The sequence below is a fragment of the Mastigoproctus giganteus genome, chromosome 2 (genome assembly GCF_048544385.1).
Source record: "Mastigoproctus giganteus isolate SK-2022 chromosome 2, ASM4854438v1, whole genome shotgun sequence".
Taxonomy (NCBI): Eukaryota; Metazoa; Arthropoda; class Arachnida; order Uropygi; family Thelyphonidae; genus Mastigoproctus; species Mastigoproctus giganteus.
The window spans coordinates 62,910,145-62,929,684 of NC_143576.1; the positions used below are offsets into that span (position 1 = coordinate 62,910,145).

Here is a 19,540-nt window from a genome sequence, read left to right on the forward strand (position 1 = left end):
AATATATTTCCCAGTTCCTTGACAATAGAGTCACTAACAGTATATAGTTCCTGTGGTAGCTGTGCCTTTGGTGATCCTGCTGTGCTGCCGGATGAATGAGAGTGGGTTCTAGTGTAGAGTTCAGCGCCTGAGTAGTTGATGGTTTTCATTCCTCCATTTTAATGTCTGTTAGTTCCCTACACAGACTACAGGCAAGTAATTAGAAACAAACTAGTTTCCCAATGGCAACACTCTTGGCATGGGCAGGCTGAAAATAAGCTATATGAGATTAAGCCTGTAATTGAACATTGGCCGTCTAGCCTTCGCAGGGACCGTAAGGAAGAAGTTGTTCCAGCTCGGCTCCACATAGGACACAGTCATCTGACACATGCTTTTCTGCTGAGGGCTGATGACTGTCCTACGTGTGAGCATTATGACACCATTTTAACATTGAAACATATCGTTATTGACTGTTCAAGATTTTTAAATGCATGCCATTTATGTTTTAGCACTTTTAACCATCTAACTGAGCCTTATACACTCAGTCAGATTTTAACTGACAAAGACAATATATCTGCAATTTTTAGCAATTTTTAGCTTTTTAAAAACTACAAATTTCTATACCCTTATATAAATGTTTTTTAATACACATTATGTATATTTCTTTTATCAGGTATTTTACTTGCCTTTTAACCATTTATACATATTAATATATTACTGTTTATTTAACCTGTGTCCTATTTAAATATTGGACTTTGCACATCATGGCCTTAGTCACCCATCCCCGGGGGCTCACATCTGGTGAGTATGGGCTTGGCAAACCCAGGGTCCTGAGCTGGATATCATCATTCTTCTCTTTCTTGGTGATGCCTTTCTACTTCTCTCTCTCTCTCTCTCTCTCTCTCTCTCTCACACACACACACACACACACACACACACACACACACACACACACACACACACACACACACACACACACACACAGGGGGGTAACTCGGGAATTTTTTTTTTTTTTTTTTTTTTGGCTGGTGCAGCATAAGCCTCAGGCTTCCTTGTACCATATGGCTAATAATAATAATAATAATAATAATAATAATAATGCGCCATAAAAACCAAACCATTTTAATGTGTCTTTGAAGGCATCAACCTTCCCTTCAAGCACTCAAATTTATTAAGCAAAAATTCACTATTCATCAATCTCCTCACACTCTTCTTACATTGAAAAACAAAGGCAACCCTTGTAGCTTTATTATGTACTGCTACAGATAGCTCTCTCTCTCTATATATATATAGAGAGAGAGAGAGCTATATGCTTCAAGTAGTACAAATGATAAGATCCTGATCATAGGAGAACTTCCCTTGGAATCCTGCCCCCACCACCACTACCATTACCACTGCCGAGCTAAAGCATTTTCACTACTTTCACTTATTTCCTTTACAGCGCTACTCCGAGTCAGGATTTCAGTTTAAATTTAAATTAAAAACTAAAGAGGTTCACATCTGGTGAGTCTAGACTTCGCACACCCAGGGTCCTGAGCTGGATATCATCATTCTTCTCTTTCTTGGTGATGCTCTTCTACTCTCTCTCTCTCTCTCTTCAGGGTAATTCAGAATTTTTTTTTTTTTTTTTTTTTGACTAGTGCAGTATAAGCCTTCCTTGCACCCATATATCTAATAATAATAATAATAATAATAATAATAAAGTATAATGATAACACTATACTTTTCCGTTTACTACAGTGGTATAAATGCATTTCATTATAAGATTAATATATTATATTATATAATTATATTATAAAAAAAATTAGAGTATTAGAGTTTGTTTACAATTATGCCTATGTGGATAGAGTGAACAGAATAGAGGTGAAATTATCTCCTACTCCAAAATAATGTATAATGATCATTCTGTGTATTTTGTTCTGTACTCGTGCTACATAATGTACATGTTATATATACAACTGTATTTGTACTACATTTTGTGTAATAAAAACATTTTTAAAACTTTTAAATTGATTTTTTAAACAAAAATGTTATGAAGTTAAAAGTTATGAGAAGTTTAAGAGGTTTTTAAAGAATTACTTTTTATAGCAGGTACATAATAATAAATACTGTACAATAATAAATGAATCTCAAGTCTGTGGCGCCTCTGTAGCCAGGTGGGCAGGAGCAGCAGTGCGTAGTACACGCTTCTTGATTAGACCAGGGTTCGAGCCTGTAACCACCAAATACAGAGGATGCGGAAAGGTCAGGGAATGACTACCGCATATCCCCAGAGCAATATGCCCTTAGTTGCTAATGCTCCTAAATAACAACAACACAAGTCTGTATTTAAAAGATGTAAAAATGGGTTATCCAATGTTTCTGACATCCAAGACATTTTCCTTCCTGTTTCACCTTATTAAACCTTAATTTAACTGTATTGTAAAAATCTGTAGCTTGTATTTAAAAGCTACAACTATTTGGATAATAATTTAATACTGTAATTATGAAATGAAATAGCTAATGCTATTTGGCCTTAATGAAATTAGGAATAGTCTCCTGGCATGTCATATTTTATTTATTTATTTTTATTTGAAAAGCAGCAGGATTTAATCTACCTACTTTTATTTTCCAAACTTTTTTTTTTTAACTCTGACACAATGTATTCTTCCAAAAATGATTTGACACCCATCCAAAATTTTGTAATTATTTAACACCCCACCGTGTTTTGTTCCTTATCTGGAAGTTGATGGTAAATGGAACAGCATACAATTTCTTGTGAATGACATGGAGAGGGGATGGGAAAGATGTGCAGTACCAAGTTGTCACTGGCTGCTGAGTATGAAGCATGAAGAGATACATTTTAATGTATTACTTAATAATTGTATTTTAAAGGAGACCGGGCCTGTGGTTCTGGATTCCATGATACAGCACATCCAGTGGAAACAGTAACTAGATTTTAATAAATAAGTTAAGTTAAGATTAATACAAGTATCTTTCAAGGTAACAAACTCCTTCAGCAAGTGAAAATAAATGCATACAGAATACTAACAAAATATAGAGATAGAATAAAATAAATACTAAATGAGCTGTGTGTGCTCAGATGACTTTGAGAGTGCACACATGACCGCAAGATTGTGCAAACATTCATTCACTAGATCGGTGCTCATTGTTGGTGCACAGACGTATATGGGGTTGCTGCCAGCATTTGTGGAGTTTCAAAACTCAACAAATGCTTTCTTAGAATCAGCAGTTTTTGAAACTCGACAAACACTGGAAGCAATCCCATACATGTCTGTGCACCAACAATGAGTGCTGATCTAGCGAATGAATGTTTGCAAAATTTGGCAGTGATGTACGCACTCTCAAAGTCATCTGGGCACACACAGCTCATTTAGTATTTATTTTATTCTATCTCTAACATCTATATTTTGTTATTATTCTGTATGCATTTATTTTCACTTGCTGAAGAAGGGGTTCGTTACCCTGAAAGTTACTTATGTTAATCTTAACTTAACTTGCTTATTAAAATCTAGTTACTGTTTCCACTGGATGTGCGGTATTATGCTCTTAAATTGTATTTTACTCAATTAATTACACAATTTGGTGAGAGGGAACCTCTCACCAAATTGTGTTTTTTTTTTTTTTTTTTTTTTCATTTCAAAATGAAAACAATTCTAATGTGATGCAATGGCTGAATTTTGTGACTACTTTTGGGATATGACACAGCACCCATGTGAAGAGTTACATATTGTTAATTTTTGATGTATTACTCAATAATTGTATTTTAGTTTAAGCAGTCAGTTACATACATTTGGTGAGAGAAAATCAGAATGAAAATGGCTTCTATATGATGCCTTTGGGACACGACAGAATCACTTTAGACTGCTGTGGTCTAATGGTGCACTGCTTTCAAAGACATTTGATATAAACTGGGGTGAGACGGAGTAAGGCAATTGGCTGATTAATTATTTACAGATGACTATTCATTTCCAAAAGGTTAGGCCCCGGGTGCCAAGCGTTATAGTGATCAAGCGATTCTCGGTGATTTCTAGAGTGTTTTTCTCGAAGCTGCAGTTTTTGTTCATTTATAAAAGTTTTCTTTCATTCTCATTAAATACTAGAAAACTTAGTCTTATGATCTGTAACTAAGTTTCAGAAAGGCAAATTACCATTCTTTTTTCCATTTAACTAATATACTAACTTTTATACTGCTTGGTCACTCTAGCGACACTGCTCCTCTCTCCCGTGGTGGAGCCGGTAACCTGGGAGAAGAAATCCACTCTCCCAAGGCTGAAAGAAGCAAAGATGGATAACAATATGTTTCCATCTTTAGAGCCTCCGAGCTCAAAACTAGCGACAAAACACACTGATGATGACTTTTCTCAACTCAAGAGGTTGAAAACAAATCCTCAAGAGGAGATACCAGAATTCCTCATACTGCACTCTACATCAGACCAGCCTTTGAGTAAATTGTCCCCATTCCTTGTGCAAAAATGCTTAGAGGCTGTCGCAGGTTCGCCAAAATCAGTAAGGTGACTCCAGTCTGGGGATCTTCTGGTAGAGACCAAGAAATCCCAGCATTCTGCAAAGTTATTAAATCTGACAACTTTAGGCGGACATCCAATAAAAGTCACTCCCCATGCCACCCTAAATTCCTCTAAGGGAGTAATTGCGGAATGGGACTTATTAACTGTATCAGAGGAGGAAATAGTCAAAAAGCTACGAGAACGAAGAGTCATCAAGCCAGGAGAATCATGACTTGTAAAGATGGTACTCTTGTTCCAACAAGGAGCATAAGCCTCACTTTTATCTCTCCCATCTTACCAACATCTGTCAAAGCAGGCTATCTCCATTGCCGTGTCTGACCTTACATCCCAAATCCAATCAGATGCTATAAGTGCCAAAAATATGGACACTCCCAGACTGCATGTAGAGGTAAGGCAGTATATCCTAATTGCGGATCAAAGGAGCACAACCAATCCAATTGCAATGCTACCACTCCTCATTGCCCAAATTGTAAAGGTAATCACCCAGCTTTCTCCAAAATATGCGAACTATGGAAGCAAAGGAAAAAAATACAGAAATATAAAGGGGAGAACAAAGTCACTTATTCAGAGGCAAGAAGAGAAATAATCAAAATGGAGCCAAAGCGTACGTATGCCACAGCTGCTAAACAGGTCCAATCTGTAAGTATCCAAACAGATGTTACAGTTCCTCCTAATACATCTATTGCGAATTGGGCACGATCCATGCTCACTTCTCCCAAACAGTGTCCTTCACAACAAACAACTGAACAAGCCAGCAATACTCCAATCTCCATTCTATCCGATGCATCTTCAACAATGAAACCAGAAGCTACAGAAACCCCAATGGTGCAACCACGGATTTCAATGGAAGTGGATATTGATCAGCAGAATAATTCAGATGATGGAATTTTAGAACTTCATGCAACTGATGAGATAGACACGACATGACACATTCTTTCTTCAATAAGAAAGACAAAGTAAAAATAGAGAGGTATAAACAAGCTACAACCAAAAAGCAGTCTGAAACAAAAACAACTATCAAGAATGCATAATGGAAAGAATCCTTCAGTGGAATTGCAGAGGCTTTCATAATGCAAAAGACGACTTGCGTGATCTCATCAACCACTGTAAACCAGCAGGTATATCCCTACAAAAAACCTATTTAAATCCACAAGTGTGTCCTACAATTAAAAATTATACCATATTCAGAAGAGATAGGAGTATCAACTTGCCGGCCCGTGGAGGTGTGGCAGTTCTTGTTAGAAATAATATTCCATCCAAACCTGTTGCTCTTCAGACTCCTTTTGAGGTAGTGGCAATGCATGCAGAAATTGGCATGACTATTACAATAGCATCTATATATATTCCTCCAAATTCTTCATTCTCCTCAGAAAATCTAAAAAATCAAATAGACCAGCTACAACCTCCTTTCTATTTGCTCGGAGACTTCAATGCTCATCGTTTGCTGTGGGGATCTTCAACAATCGACAAAAGATGTAAACTAATAGAAACTCTTCTTGATGTTTGACAACTTACCCTTTTGAACACTGGTGAGCCTACCTATATTCATTTTTCAGGATACATGAGTGCAATAGTCCTTTCAATCTGCTCTCTCTCCCTCCACATGTACTAATACAGAGTGGTCTGTTCTTGAAAATCCACTAAATAGTGATCATCTACCAATTCTACGCAAGCTGCAAACATGGATAAACTCCCCTTTGCCAGACCGCTCCAAATGGAAATTTCGTAGGGCACACTGGAATGAATGCACTTCAAATGTTTTTTTTTTTTTTTTTTTTTTTTATGTGAACCCAAACACGAGAGGTATTAGAACCTATAGTACTTAGTACCGTGCTTGGGTTGGAGGTTGAGAAGATGAAAGAAGATATTTGTTGACATTGGACTTGAACTTCTGTAGATTGTAATTTTCAGAAAATACGTATGAAGGAAGGTTGTTCCAGAAAATGGCAGTTGAAGGAATAAATGAGGAAGATGAAAAGTTGGTTCTGTGGGTTTGAAGTTGGACAGTAAATGGATGTTGGCTGGTGGCGGCACGTGTTCGGACTGTTTTGAAAGAGAGAGTGGGAATTATAGAAGCCAATTCAGAAGAACAGTGCCCATGGAAGTATCTGTAGAAGAGGCATGCAGCAGAAACAGTACGTCTATGAGAAAGCGAGTGGAGAGATTCTTTTAGAGATGAATCATTAATTAACCTAACTGCCCTCTTCTGAATGGAATCAAGAAGACTGAGAGAGGTTTTGGGGACACCACCCCAGATGTGGGAACAATATTCCATGGCAGGGAGGATTTGCGATTTATACAGAGTGAGCAGCTGTTTGGAAGAAAAGTAACACCAAGAGCGAAAGAGAAAACCAAGTTGCTTGTGCCAAGAGAGATTAGAAGTCAGGGTAATCCCCAAGAGAGATATATCATTTTGCCTAGAAATCGGAGTGTCATTAAAGATAAGCATAGGAGCAGAAGAATCCTTTTTCCAAGATATAAGACAAGACTGAGTTTTAGAAGGGTTGAAATCAACTAAGTTGTCTTTGCCCCACTGGAGAATTACCTGAAGATCGCCATTTAAGGAATTGGTAGCAGATTTTGAGCAGGGCAAGGTTTCTCAAAATGGAAAGTGGAATGCAGTGTGCTATCATTGGCAAAACTATGGATAGGATTTCCAGTCAATGGAAGAAGGTCATTAATATACAAGAGGAAAAGAGTGGGGGAAAGAACTGAACCTTGGGGGGACACCGACATTAGTGGAGAAGTTAGAAGACAGAGAGCCATCTACCATCACCCTCAGTGAGCGATCAGAGAGAAAACTGGATAAGCAATTACTAAAAACAGTTGGCAAACCATAAGATGGAAGCTTGTTTAGAAGACCTTTATGCCAAACACGATCAAAAGCCTTTGAGATGTCAAGAGCAACTACTTGTGTTTCACCGAACCTTTCCATTGAATTAGTCCATAGATGGGTAACATAAGCCAGAATATCACCAGTGGATCGACACTGACGGAATCCATACTGGCGATCGTTGATCAGACGGAAGGTTTCTAGGTAGTTTAAGAGTTGGCGGTTAATTGATTTCTCCATTATTTTAGAAAGACTAGAATTAATTGCAATGGGATGATAATTGGATGGGAGGGATTTGTTACCCTTTTTAGGAACTGGCTGGATATGAGCAAATTTCTAGGAAAAAAAGGAAAAACACCTTTGGAATATGAAAGTGAAAAGAGATGGCAAAGAATAGGAGTAAGTTCAGGAGCACAGGTTTTGAGAACAAGTGGAGAAATACCATAAGGACCTGGAGCTTTCTTAGCATGAAGATTCATCAAAAGCCTTCTGATATCCTTTTGACGGAAGACCACACGAGGCATTGAATGGAGTGTGTTGGGAATAGTGGAAGGTGTTTTACCAAGATCATTAATACATGAGCTGGAAGAAAAATGGGATGCTAGCAGGTCAGCTTTATCCTTGGCTGAAGTGATAACAGAACCATCTGGTTTGGACAGAGGTGGGAGCAGAGATGGGCAAAAGTTGCGGCCAATAGCTTTGGCAAGAGACCAGAATGCTCGGCTACCATTAGGGCAAGAAGCAAGTTTTCTACTCTTAGCCTGTTCAAACTCTACTTTGGACTGATTAATAACTGCTTTACAATTGTTGCGAGCTTTGGTGTAGGCAGAAAATGACACCGAAGAATTAGAAACAAGCCAATTACGATATGCAACATTCTTCTCTTGAACAGCCTTAGCACATTTATTGGAAAACCAAGGTTTAGATAAAGGACGAGATTTTAAAGGGGAGTGTGGGATAAAGGATTCCATTCCTGCAAGAATAATTTCACTGACACGATCTGAGCAAATGTTGACATCAGAAGTTTTGAAACAGTAATCCGACCAAGGAAAAGAAGAAAAGAAGTCTTGCAGGTCATCCCATTTTGCATTCTTGTAATGCCAAACAACACGAGGTTGGGAATAGCCATGAGATAAAGGTTCCATTGGAGAAGAGACAATCACCAAGTTGAGATCTGAAGTGCCTAAAGGACCTCTCACTTCGACCGTATACTTAGAATGGTTGTTTGTGAGAAAAAGATCAAGCGTATTGGCTGTATGATTAGGATTGTCCGGTATTCTTGTAGGTAAATGAACAATCTGTGCTAGGTCATTAGTAATTGCAAAAGCCTCAACATCTCGACCTGCTGGCTCGGTGTGACTAGAAAATGGAAGCCAGCTGGAATTGTGAACATTAAAATCACCAAGGAAAATTACCTCACTGTTAGGAAAGTTGGACTGGAGAAAGTCAAGTTGCAAAGAGAGGAAGTCAAAGAGCTCCAAGTGATTAGTGGAGTTGGGAGAATGGTAGAGACAACAGATGAATTTGACACAATGAGGTAGAGAGATTTTAAGCCAGAGAAGATCAAAGAGAGGAGATTCCAAATTGCCAAGTCTCTGACAGGGAATATCAGAACCGACATATGCACAAGTACCACCTTTGAAGCAAAAGGAATCATACAGCGAATAATTTGGGCATCTGAGATGAGAAGTAGTTGAATCAACCAATAACTGAGATTCTGTCAGAAAAAGTACATGGGGTTTGGAAGACTGCAAGTGGAAATGGACATCGTTGAGATTAGAATTGAGATCACGTATATTTGTGAAATGAATTAGGAAGTCCTTGGGAGGTTTAGATCTTTTCACAGATAAGCTTGCTCTATTAGTTTGACAATTCGTGGTGTATTCAATGGTAAGGAAGAGTGGGTGGGACATGCTGTATGAAGTAATGAATTTTGTGGACATGGTGTACACGTGGTAAGAATATACCTAGATCCTTGACATAACTTGGCCTCGACAATTCTCCCCGCATACACACTACTCGGACTCCCTCCAGTCACTATCTGGCAGAGTAGAGGTAGCAAGATTATACACTAGCTGATCCAGAAGCCTCCTAGAGAGTTACCAATAGGTTCGGTCCGGTATACTAACTAGCGGCCGGCCTGCAAACACCATTTTAGAGCTGTAAGGAATATAAGGAATATTGAAATGTAAGGAATATTGGATCTCGTCACGACTTCATCATAACCTCAAAAGTCACCAATCATACTGCATGATGGAAGAGATAGGGAAGGGTTGACCGGAACTTAGCTCTAGAGACTAAACATGAGTTCCACCACTTCAAGCCTCCAATAAGCAGAGTGGTGGTATTTCACCAGTTGATGAGAGTCATCTACCACCTAGTACTGCCTGGTAACATAGAGGGGCGGCGTTCCTCCATGTGGTGTGGGCGTCACACCTCGACCCCTGCTTACGTTGGTTTACACCTGGGTGATCACCCACCATGTACTTGTGCATGGAGGTTATACCCAGAATTACTAACAGTCCCACCATCGTGAAGGTGCAAGCAGAGGATTTGGCTGTCACACACCATCCGGACTTCGCCGAAATTGGGTCCACTTGACTTGAGTGTTACCCGAATATCAGTTCCATCAGCGTTTTAGACTCCCATGTAGCAAGTACAGCTTGTCTGGCATATCTGAGAGAATGTCTGTGACAACCTCAAGGACTAAAGTTAGATGATGAAATAATTCAACTCCAGCCCATAGATTATGTCACACAACTTATAACTAATCAAATATTATAAGCTACCAACTCTACAATACCAAAGTCCTTGCCTGGTAAATGCAAACTCAGTAATTACTGGTGGAATCCAGATTGTACATACACTAAACAGGAAAAAAATAGGGCTTGGAATTTGTTTCACAAATTCCCCACAATCAGTAACCTAATTAGTTTTAAAAGAATGAAAGCCAAGTTCCGCCAAATAAGAAGGAAAAACAAAAAAAAAAAATGCACGAATTAGCTTTTCCTCTAGTATAAACAAGGACACAGATATCAAACTCATCTGGAAGAAAATACAAACACTTAATGGCAAATATGTGCAGTCCCTGTCTTCAATAATAAACTGGAAAGGAAAGGAGTTGTCCTCTACAGCAGAAATTGCAAATGCCTTAGGCGAATCAATTGCCAGTACATCAGGCGTATCCACCTACAACCCAATCTTTCAGCAAATTAAAGAATCATCAGAGCAGCATAAGATCAATTTCTCTACTAGAGTTTCACACCCGTACAACCAGCCATTTACATTACCAGAACTTTTAAGGCCACTCAATAAAACATACAGTAGTGCTACTGGTCCAGATGGTATCTACTATGTCATGATAAGCCAACTAAACAACAGAACAAAAAGGGCATTGTTAAAATATTACAATCGAATATTTCTAGAAAATACTTACTCAAACCCTTGGTGTCACTCAATTATACTAGCCTTTCCAAAGCCAGTAAAGGATCACAGTTTTCTGCATAATTACAGGCCAATTTCACTGACCAGATGTTTAGGCAAAGTCCTGGAAAAAATGGTTCACAGGCTGCTAACATGGTTCCTGGAAACTAACAACTTGCTAAATAGCAATCAGTACGGGTTTCGAAAGAACTGGTCCACATTAGATGTAATGATAAAAGCAAACATCCGAAATGCCTTCATAAGGGGACAACATCTGGTCATGTTCAATCTCGATATTGAGAAAGCCTTATATAACCCCTGGCAATATGGTGTACTTCAAGATCTTCATTCTTTTGGTTTGAGAGGTCATTTACCCCACTTTAGACAAAACTTCCTATGCCACAGAACATTTCAGGTTAGATACATGAACAATTTATCCAAATCATTTGAACAAGAGGAGGACGTTCCCCAGGGGTCCATTCTTAGTCTGAAATTATTTGCAATAAGAATTACAAACATGACACAGGATGTACCGAATACAGTAGAATTGTATATGTTCAGTGATGACCTCATTGTTTCTTGTCAATCCCAAACCATGAACACCATTGAAAGACAACTTCAAATTTCCATCGCTAAAATTGAATCATGGTCATTGCAGAATGGCTATTCCCTATCAGAAAAGAAATCTAGTGCAATTCATTTTTTGTAAAAAACGCAAACTTCACCCGGATCCAGAAATATTTTTAAAAAACAACCTGATTCCTGTCACTAACAATTTTCATCTGTTGGGGTTATATTTAGATAATAAACTTAATTTTGCTTCCCATATTGCTTTCATGGCGCCTCCGTAGCCAGGTGGGAAGGAGCAGCAGTGCGTAGCACACGCTTCTTGATTAGACCATGGTTCGAGCCCGTCACCACCAAATACGGAGGATGTGAAAAGGTCAGGGAATGACCACCGCATATTCCCGGAGCAATATGGCCTTAGTTACTAATGCTCCTAAAAACCAAATAAGAAACAACAAACAACATATTGCTTTCCTTCGAACTACATGTCTTAAAAAACAACATCCTAAGAGCAGTCTCTGCTATGTTCTGGGGTGCTGACAGAAGCTGTCTCCTTCATCTCTATAGAGCTTTAATAAGATCATGCTTAGATTATGGATCACCTGTCTATGACTCCACTAGGAAAAGTTCACTATTACGTCTGAAAACCATACAGCATAATGCCCTTAGGATAGCTATGGAAGCCTTCAGAACATCTCTGGTCCACAGCCTGTATATTGAGGCAAATGAACCCCCTTTGATGATCAATATGCTGAATATATAATTCAGCATATTGATCCTCAATATGCCGAATTATATCACAATAAGCCTAATGAAAACCGCCCCGCAGGGATTCAACTGCAAGAATTCATGATCATTTGGCATATTAAATTTCAGAACATATTCCAATATATAGTTAGCTATATTTTCCCCATCTTAAATTTCTTTTTAAGTTGGAGAAAATCCTCTCTGGCAAATATCAACTATCAACAGCTCCATAAAACTCATTCGTTGGAAAACTCAGATAAAATACCTATCTATACTGATGGCTCCAAAACAGATGCAGCCGTTGGTGCTGCAGAAGTTTCTTCCACCTTTTCAGTTGCTGCATTTCTTCCTATGGAATGCAATATCTATACTGCAGAATTATTTGCAATAAAGCTAGCTCTAGACAGAATACGCAACAGCCGTATAAAGCAATCTCTGATATATACAGACTCCTTTAGCGCAATCACTGCCATTCAATCTACCATGTCACCCTCTCATCTGATTCTTAAAGAGATACGGTCTAAGTTATTTTACTATCAAAAAGCCAACCAGAAGGTTACCTTCTGCTGGATACCTGGTCATGTAGACATTCCAGGTAATGAACAAGCGGACGCCCTGCTAAACACCCTGACTCAGGCTCTTCTAGGTAACTAAAAGTGCCCTACACCGACTACAAATCCATCATTAAAACAACATGTAGGAAGCAATGGTCTGACCTCTGGAAAGCACAAATAAATAATAAACTGCTGCAGATAAAAAACAAGAGCCAAAACTGTGGACATCTAGTATCAGGAAAAGCAGGTGACAAGAAGTAATTCTATCAAGGCTCCGCATCCGTCATTCACATCCAACTCATCTGTGTTTGCTTATGGGAGAGAACCCTCCTCAGTGTTTCTTTTGCCAGTCACAGCTAACAATAAATCATATTTTCATTGAATGTCCCTAACTTTCAACTACCAGAAAATCAAGCTTTACTTTCCTATCTCACTTGAAGGAACCGATAACCTTATTGCAGATTCTTGGAAATGACACAAATTTGGAGGAACTGTTTACTTATTTGAAACAGATAAATCTTTATAATAGTCTGTGATCACAATAACCTGAGAAATTTGTGATAAGCAAATATTGAACAGTCACAATATGGCCCAAAGAGGCCCTTGTGCCAAAAACCCAAATACAACAACCAAAAGGTTAATCTGCTATTTAGCCATTGTTTCATCTTTTAAATAGATGGCACATTAACCTTTTGGTATTAAAATTCATAACGCCAATCATGAAACTCATAATTTAATTTCATTTGTTACAAAGTAGTATAATTCCAGGGAAACTCACAAGGCAAAGTTTTTTTTTTTTTTTTTTTTTTCCTGTCATGAGCATTGAGACCACTGAGTTAACTAACAGTTTAAATCCTGCTGGCTGTAAAAAAACATGAAGATCATACTCCTTACTCCATATAATCCTTAGTCTTAATAATTTTGTTTAATTTTATAATCTTTTAATTTTATTTATTTTAATTGTTATAATCTAATTAAAATTAATTTAAATAATTAATTAATATTTACTCTAACTTTCATTTGTTTAATTATTATTTAAATAAATTATTTTTTTTAATTATTTATTTATTCCCTCAGTGTCAGCATGGCACACTGACACTTTTTTAATTTTTTAAATTTGGAAATAAAATCAGATTCCCCATAGATGATGCAATATTTTCTGACACCATGTGAGCACGTGCATTTCAATTTGAGGGATATGACCTTGATATTTTTAAGGAATACCATAAAAACATTCTTTATCATTATTAGTGGTTTAATCAAAATTAATTTAAACAAATTTAAAATTAATTAAACACACCGTTCTCAAATAAACAAAACAAAAAAAATTTATATTTAAAAAAATATTAGTAAAATAATAAGAGGAGTATACCTCAATATAGTACGTAGAACACTTCTGTTCGGAAGTGTTCTACGTACTATATTGAGGTATACTCCTCTTATTATTTTACTAATATTATTATCAACGTAGAACATATTGAGTAGTACAGCTCTGATTCATACTATTTAAAAAAATAATAATAAAAAAATCTGGTAAATGCAGCATAATTGTATTTTTTATTATTATTTATTTCTGCTCCTGGATATAGAAAAGTGGTATGTCTTTATTTTCCATATTCTTTATGTTGAAGTAATTTTGTTCCTAGATTGAAAAAAATGATATCCCTAAATATTAGATTATTATAGGATCATTGTTACTTTTATGCAGAACATTGCATTTATGAGCATTATATTTTAACTGCCATTTTTTTTTATACAATCCATACAATTTATGTAAGTTAGCTATATTGAAGCCCTGCATGCCCTGGTTATTGTTGTTAACTACTCTCCCAATTTTTGTTTGTTTAGGAAGTCTGACAAACACTGACCTAGCCAAAGATTATTTGCCTAGAGTTAGGATTATTTATTAAAAATTATATCTTGATTATAAAATAAATTGGATTTTTCAATGTCATATAGTTGCCAAAGTGCTGTAATTAGTGAAAGATCCCAGATAGTTTTATTTTATTAATTCCAGCAGAGTTTTAATACTTAATGCCTATTATATTTATATTCATTGCTCACATTGTTTTCACAGAGGTGTGTGTGAGTGCAGTGTTATCATGCTACCTTGATAATACTGCTAATTTAGTTTGCCTTGTTAATCAAAATTTTTAGTATATACTGATTTATGGCAATATTTTCTTTTATTATTCAGCTACATCACCATGGGGGTGAATTTAGGAAACCTGAGCGCCTTGAGGACATTCCGTGTGCTTAGAGCCTTAAAAACTGTAGCTATAGTTCCAGGTAAGTTTTTTTCATTGGTTGTTTTAGTATTAGTAGTGGCAAATGATGCAAGAAAGCAAGCTTATACAGTATCTAAAAAAAAAAACCACTCCAGTATCACTGCCCATCCTCTCTGTCAGTTTATCTAGTTCTTTCTTGAATTTATTCAAACCACCTACCTCCACAACACCAAATGGAAGTTTGTTCCAATAATCAATTACCTGCTGAGTAAAGACAAATTTCCATATGTCTATCCTGTAACCATTATTCCTCAATTTGAATTTATGCTCTCCCACGTGTAGTCTGAGCAAGAGGAGGAATGCCATCAGCATTGAGCTTGCTCAGTCCATTCAAAGCCTTAAACACCTTAGTCTGATCTCCTCACTGGCACCTGGTCTTCAGACAATATTTGTAGAACTGAAAGTCTTCTTGGTAAGGGCACCTTTTGTTTCCTTCACAAATATTGTTACTCTTCTCTGAACCCATTCAATAGATCCAAATTCTTCCTAAAATGTATGCAGCATTCAAGATGTAGCCTAACTATTTTACAACAGGATAATCGCCTCCTTATTCCATCTGATTGCACAATTACCTCCAGGTGTTATTCATTCTCCACTACCTGATTTTGATACCACACAATTGGTACATTATTCTGGAATTACTGCTACCCATATGCAGTAACTTGTATTTGTTAATGTTAAACTTCAGTTGCTAATTATGATTAAACAGGCTTGTGAACACAATTATAACATTCATATTACACCCTAAATAATACTGGCCAATGCCACTGCAAAATAAGTATACTAGAGAAGACTAAATTGGTATAGTCTATATATTCTTACTTCAGTGTTAATGAAAACAAATATACATATAGCTGATGAATGCTGATAAGTCACTTGTGAAAGTACCACTGACTTATTTATTTCAGTTTAATTTAATGTAGTAGCAGTTAATGCTAATACAGGTGTGAAACTTATCACACACTTAGTAAACTGCTCTAAACTGAAAACTGATTGTTTTTGAAAATAGTTAATTTGCAGATACAGTCGGACCTCTCTTTAAGGAACTTCCATATAGTGAAATTTTCTATGTAGAGAACTTTTTTTTTATTTCCCCCTGGTCATTATATTGAAAGTAGTTTCCGTATAAACGAACTGATTTTGAGAGACCTGAGTATGCATTGTTCGCTTTGATGCTGTAGAAAGCACAAATAAAGGGTTAAAAGGATTAAGAATTAATCCCTTTAGCTTTAATAGCTAAAAGCATTAATTCAATGAATTAAGAGCTAAAACATTTTACAATTTAATAGCTGTGAAACCCTGCAGAGGAAAACTGGCCAACCACAGCACGGGATAGAAAAAGATGGAAGGTTGTGGGAGAGGCCTTTGCCCAGCAGAGGATCAGCAATAGCTAAAAAGAAGTAAAACATACAGCTTACACACTACTATACCGAGAAGTCCTGCTGGTCAGCTGTCCATAACCATTGGCAAAGATTAAGGCATATTCCTGATGCGGGCATTGGCTCTGGTCAACCTATTTTCTACCAAAGAATTCTATTAGACAATTTGGAGAGAGTGATTTTTCTTTATCTCAGAAATTCATCTTTTGTTTCGAAGAAATAAATCATCCACACTTTCACTGAATTTCACCTGTCTCTCTTTACATGGTAGCCACAAGTGGTCTCTAATTTTAGTTTTGTTTTAACTGCTGTGCAAGTAACCTTACATTGTCTAAGAGGAAATCCTTGAGTGTAGTGTGAAAAAGTGGAAGTGCTTAATACTGTAGATCGGAGCACTAAAAAAAAGAAGAAAAAAAAAATCACTTTAAAATTTGGTGTCCCTGCCAGTAGTGTCAGCCATTCTGAAAAACTGTGTTTCAATTTTCAAAATGTTTGAGGAAACGGGACCCAGTCAGAAGTGTGCGAAATTATGCCTTTGGGAAGATATAGATGAAGCAGCTTTCATTATTATTATTATTATTAGCCATATGGTGCAAGGAAGCCCGAGGCTTATGCCGCACCATCCAAAAAAAAAAAAAAAAAAAAAAATTGATTTACCCTGTGACAGAGAGAGAGAGAGAGAGAGAGAGAGAGAGAGAGAGAGAAGGAAATCACCAAGAAAGAGGAAAATTATGATATCCAGCTCAGGACCCTGGGTGTGCCAAGCCCATACTCACCAGATGTGAGCCCCTGGGGTGAAGGGGTTAAGTGGATGAAGTTGATTCGAGACCAAAACATGTGGATATCAGGGCTATTAATAAAAGAACAGTCTATGGAGTACGCATCTTTTCTGGGGCACAAAACATTCCAAGCCAGTTCTGGTTGGCTGGATAAATTTAAAGAGTGTCATGGCTTACTCAAAAAAAGTTATTTCTGATGAAAGTGGAGTTGCAATCCAAGAAGACTATAGCCATTGGAAAGAAACAGTTTTGAAAAAATTATAGAGGACTACTAGTCCAAAGTTGATGAAACAGGTCTATTTATTTTTAAATGCTTGCCAAACAAGACACTGACTTTTAAAGGTGATAAATGTGTAGATGGTAAAAATAGTAAGGAGAGAATTACACTCTTGGTTGTAAATATGGCTGGTAATGAAAAACTGAAGATTTTGGTAATAGGCAAAAGTAAACAATCCCTATGTTTCAAAGGAGTAAAGTTTTTAGAGTTGGACTACAACAAAAAATCTTGAATGACAAGTGAAATTGTTGAGCAGTGGATTTTAAATTTTGATAGAAAGATGACCAAAGAAAACAGAAAAATTGTGTTGATCGTTGACAACTGCCCTTCCCACCTTCACTCAGCAGTTTTGAAACTTACAAGTATGAAACTTGTTTTCTTCCTTTTGAATAATTTGTCTTAATTGCAGCCAGTGCCGGATTTACACATAAACTAAACAAGCTACAGCTTAGGGCCTCACATTCCAAGGGGTCTTGCTCCATCTTAAAAAACCTTTTTTAATATTGTCACAGGTAAGGGAGAAGAGCCTCATACATGTTATAGATTAGGGCCACAACAAGTTTAAATCCAGCCATGATTGCAGCCAACCAAGGCATTATCAAGAATTTGAAAATGCACTACTGAAGGCTCGTACTGAAAAGAATTATACTGAGAATAGAAACCAACCAACCTATAGATTCTGTTATAGATTTGTGGATGTGCCTATCAGAGTTGGTGAAAGTGTTGGAGTCAAGATGTGATGGAAACAACGATTAAGAATTGTTTCGCAAAAGCACTAATTAACAGGGATGAGAGGGATGAACTACTAGAAGACATTGAGCAACCTTGGGAACAGTTCCAAGCAAAGTTTTATCAGTGAAGAAATTGTTCTTGACGAATTTTTTGGAGTTGATAATGATGTCATATTAGCTGAATGTCTGAGTGACTCCAACATTTTGGAGCATATTTAAAGAACTAGTGACAATATTGATGATGAGTTGGATGAAAATGAGGGCGATATTAAACATTCCAAACAAGAAATGTTGACAGCATTTGAAACTTTGTATCAAGGCCTTCAGTGGGAAGAAAATGTGGGAAGAATATATCTCAGTGGTTAAACTTTAAACTAATTCAAACATTTTTATAAACGGTGTACAGTAGAATCCAGTGAACAACAAAAAATAACCAAATATTTTACGACATAATTCTTAAAAGTGTACTAATATATTTTGTGCATCATGTAAGTAGTCATTTCTTAATAGGTATGTATTAATAAATTGTTTTAAAATGTTAGAAAATTTATTCATTCCCACTTATTTCCCATCTTTTACTATATTTCTGAATTTATAGTATTTTTCATTGTTGAAAGGTCATATTTCTTTATAACGAAATTTCTGTAAAATGAACTTTTTCAAGGGAACAATCGATTTCATTATATAGAGGTCTGCCTGTATCTACAAAAATCAAAATCTCAAATTTTGGTGCATTGTTAAGGTTCTTCTGATTGCAATAGTAGTAGTAGTAGTGGCATATGATGCAAGAAAGCAAATGTATGAGCTTATGCAGCATCAGCAAAAAAAAAAAAATCACACCATTCCCTCCAAATGCCTGTCCAGTTCCTCCTTAAATTTATTTAACCTATCAACTTCCACAATGACAGATGGAAGTTTGTTCCAGCAATTAACCATCCACTGGCTAAAGGCAAATTTCTGCACATCTATTCTACATCTGTCTTTTCTTAATTTGAATTTATGCCCCCTTAGGTTCGTAATCTGAAAAAGTGGAAGGATCCCATCAGAATTCAGCATACTCAACCCATTCAAGGCCTTATACACCTCGATCAGATCACTGCGCAGGTGTCTAGTCTCCAGCCACTGCAATTTGCAGAACTTAAGCCTCTCTTGGTAAGAGGATCCCTTCATTCCCCTCACCAATCTTGTTGCCCTTCTCTGTACACGCTCAAGTAAATCTACATCCTTCCTAAAATGAGGCCTCCAGACCTGTATGCAGTACTCAAGACGTGGCCTGACCATTGCCTTATACAGAGGGACAATCACCTCCTTCTCCCTGCTAGAAAAATTCCTATATATCATTGACAAAACCCCATGACCTGCCCTGGCAGCCTGTCTGCATTGCTCAGAAAACTTCATATCTGACTGCACAATTACTCCCAGGTCTTTTTCATTTTCTACCACCTTAAGTGTAG

At 37.0% G+C, this 19,540-nt stretch overlaps 1 protein-coding gene across 1 annotated transcript in view; it reads left to right on the forward strand.

The window, feature by feature from the left end:
* LOC150089320 (sodium channel protein para-like) overlaps positions 1-19,540 on the forward strand; it is a 2,114,826-nt gene that overhangs the window by 564,564 nt on the left and 1,530,722 nt on the right. The window contains exon 7 of the mRNA XM_090389008.1: positions 14,830-14,921. Within this exon, the coding sequence (XP_090245134.1) occupies positions 14,830-14,921 (92 nt within the window). The remainder of the gene's footprint in view (positions 1-14,829; positions 14,922-19,540) is intronic.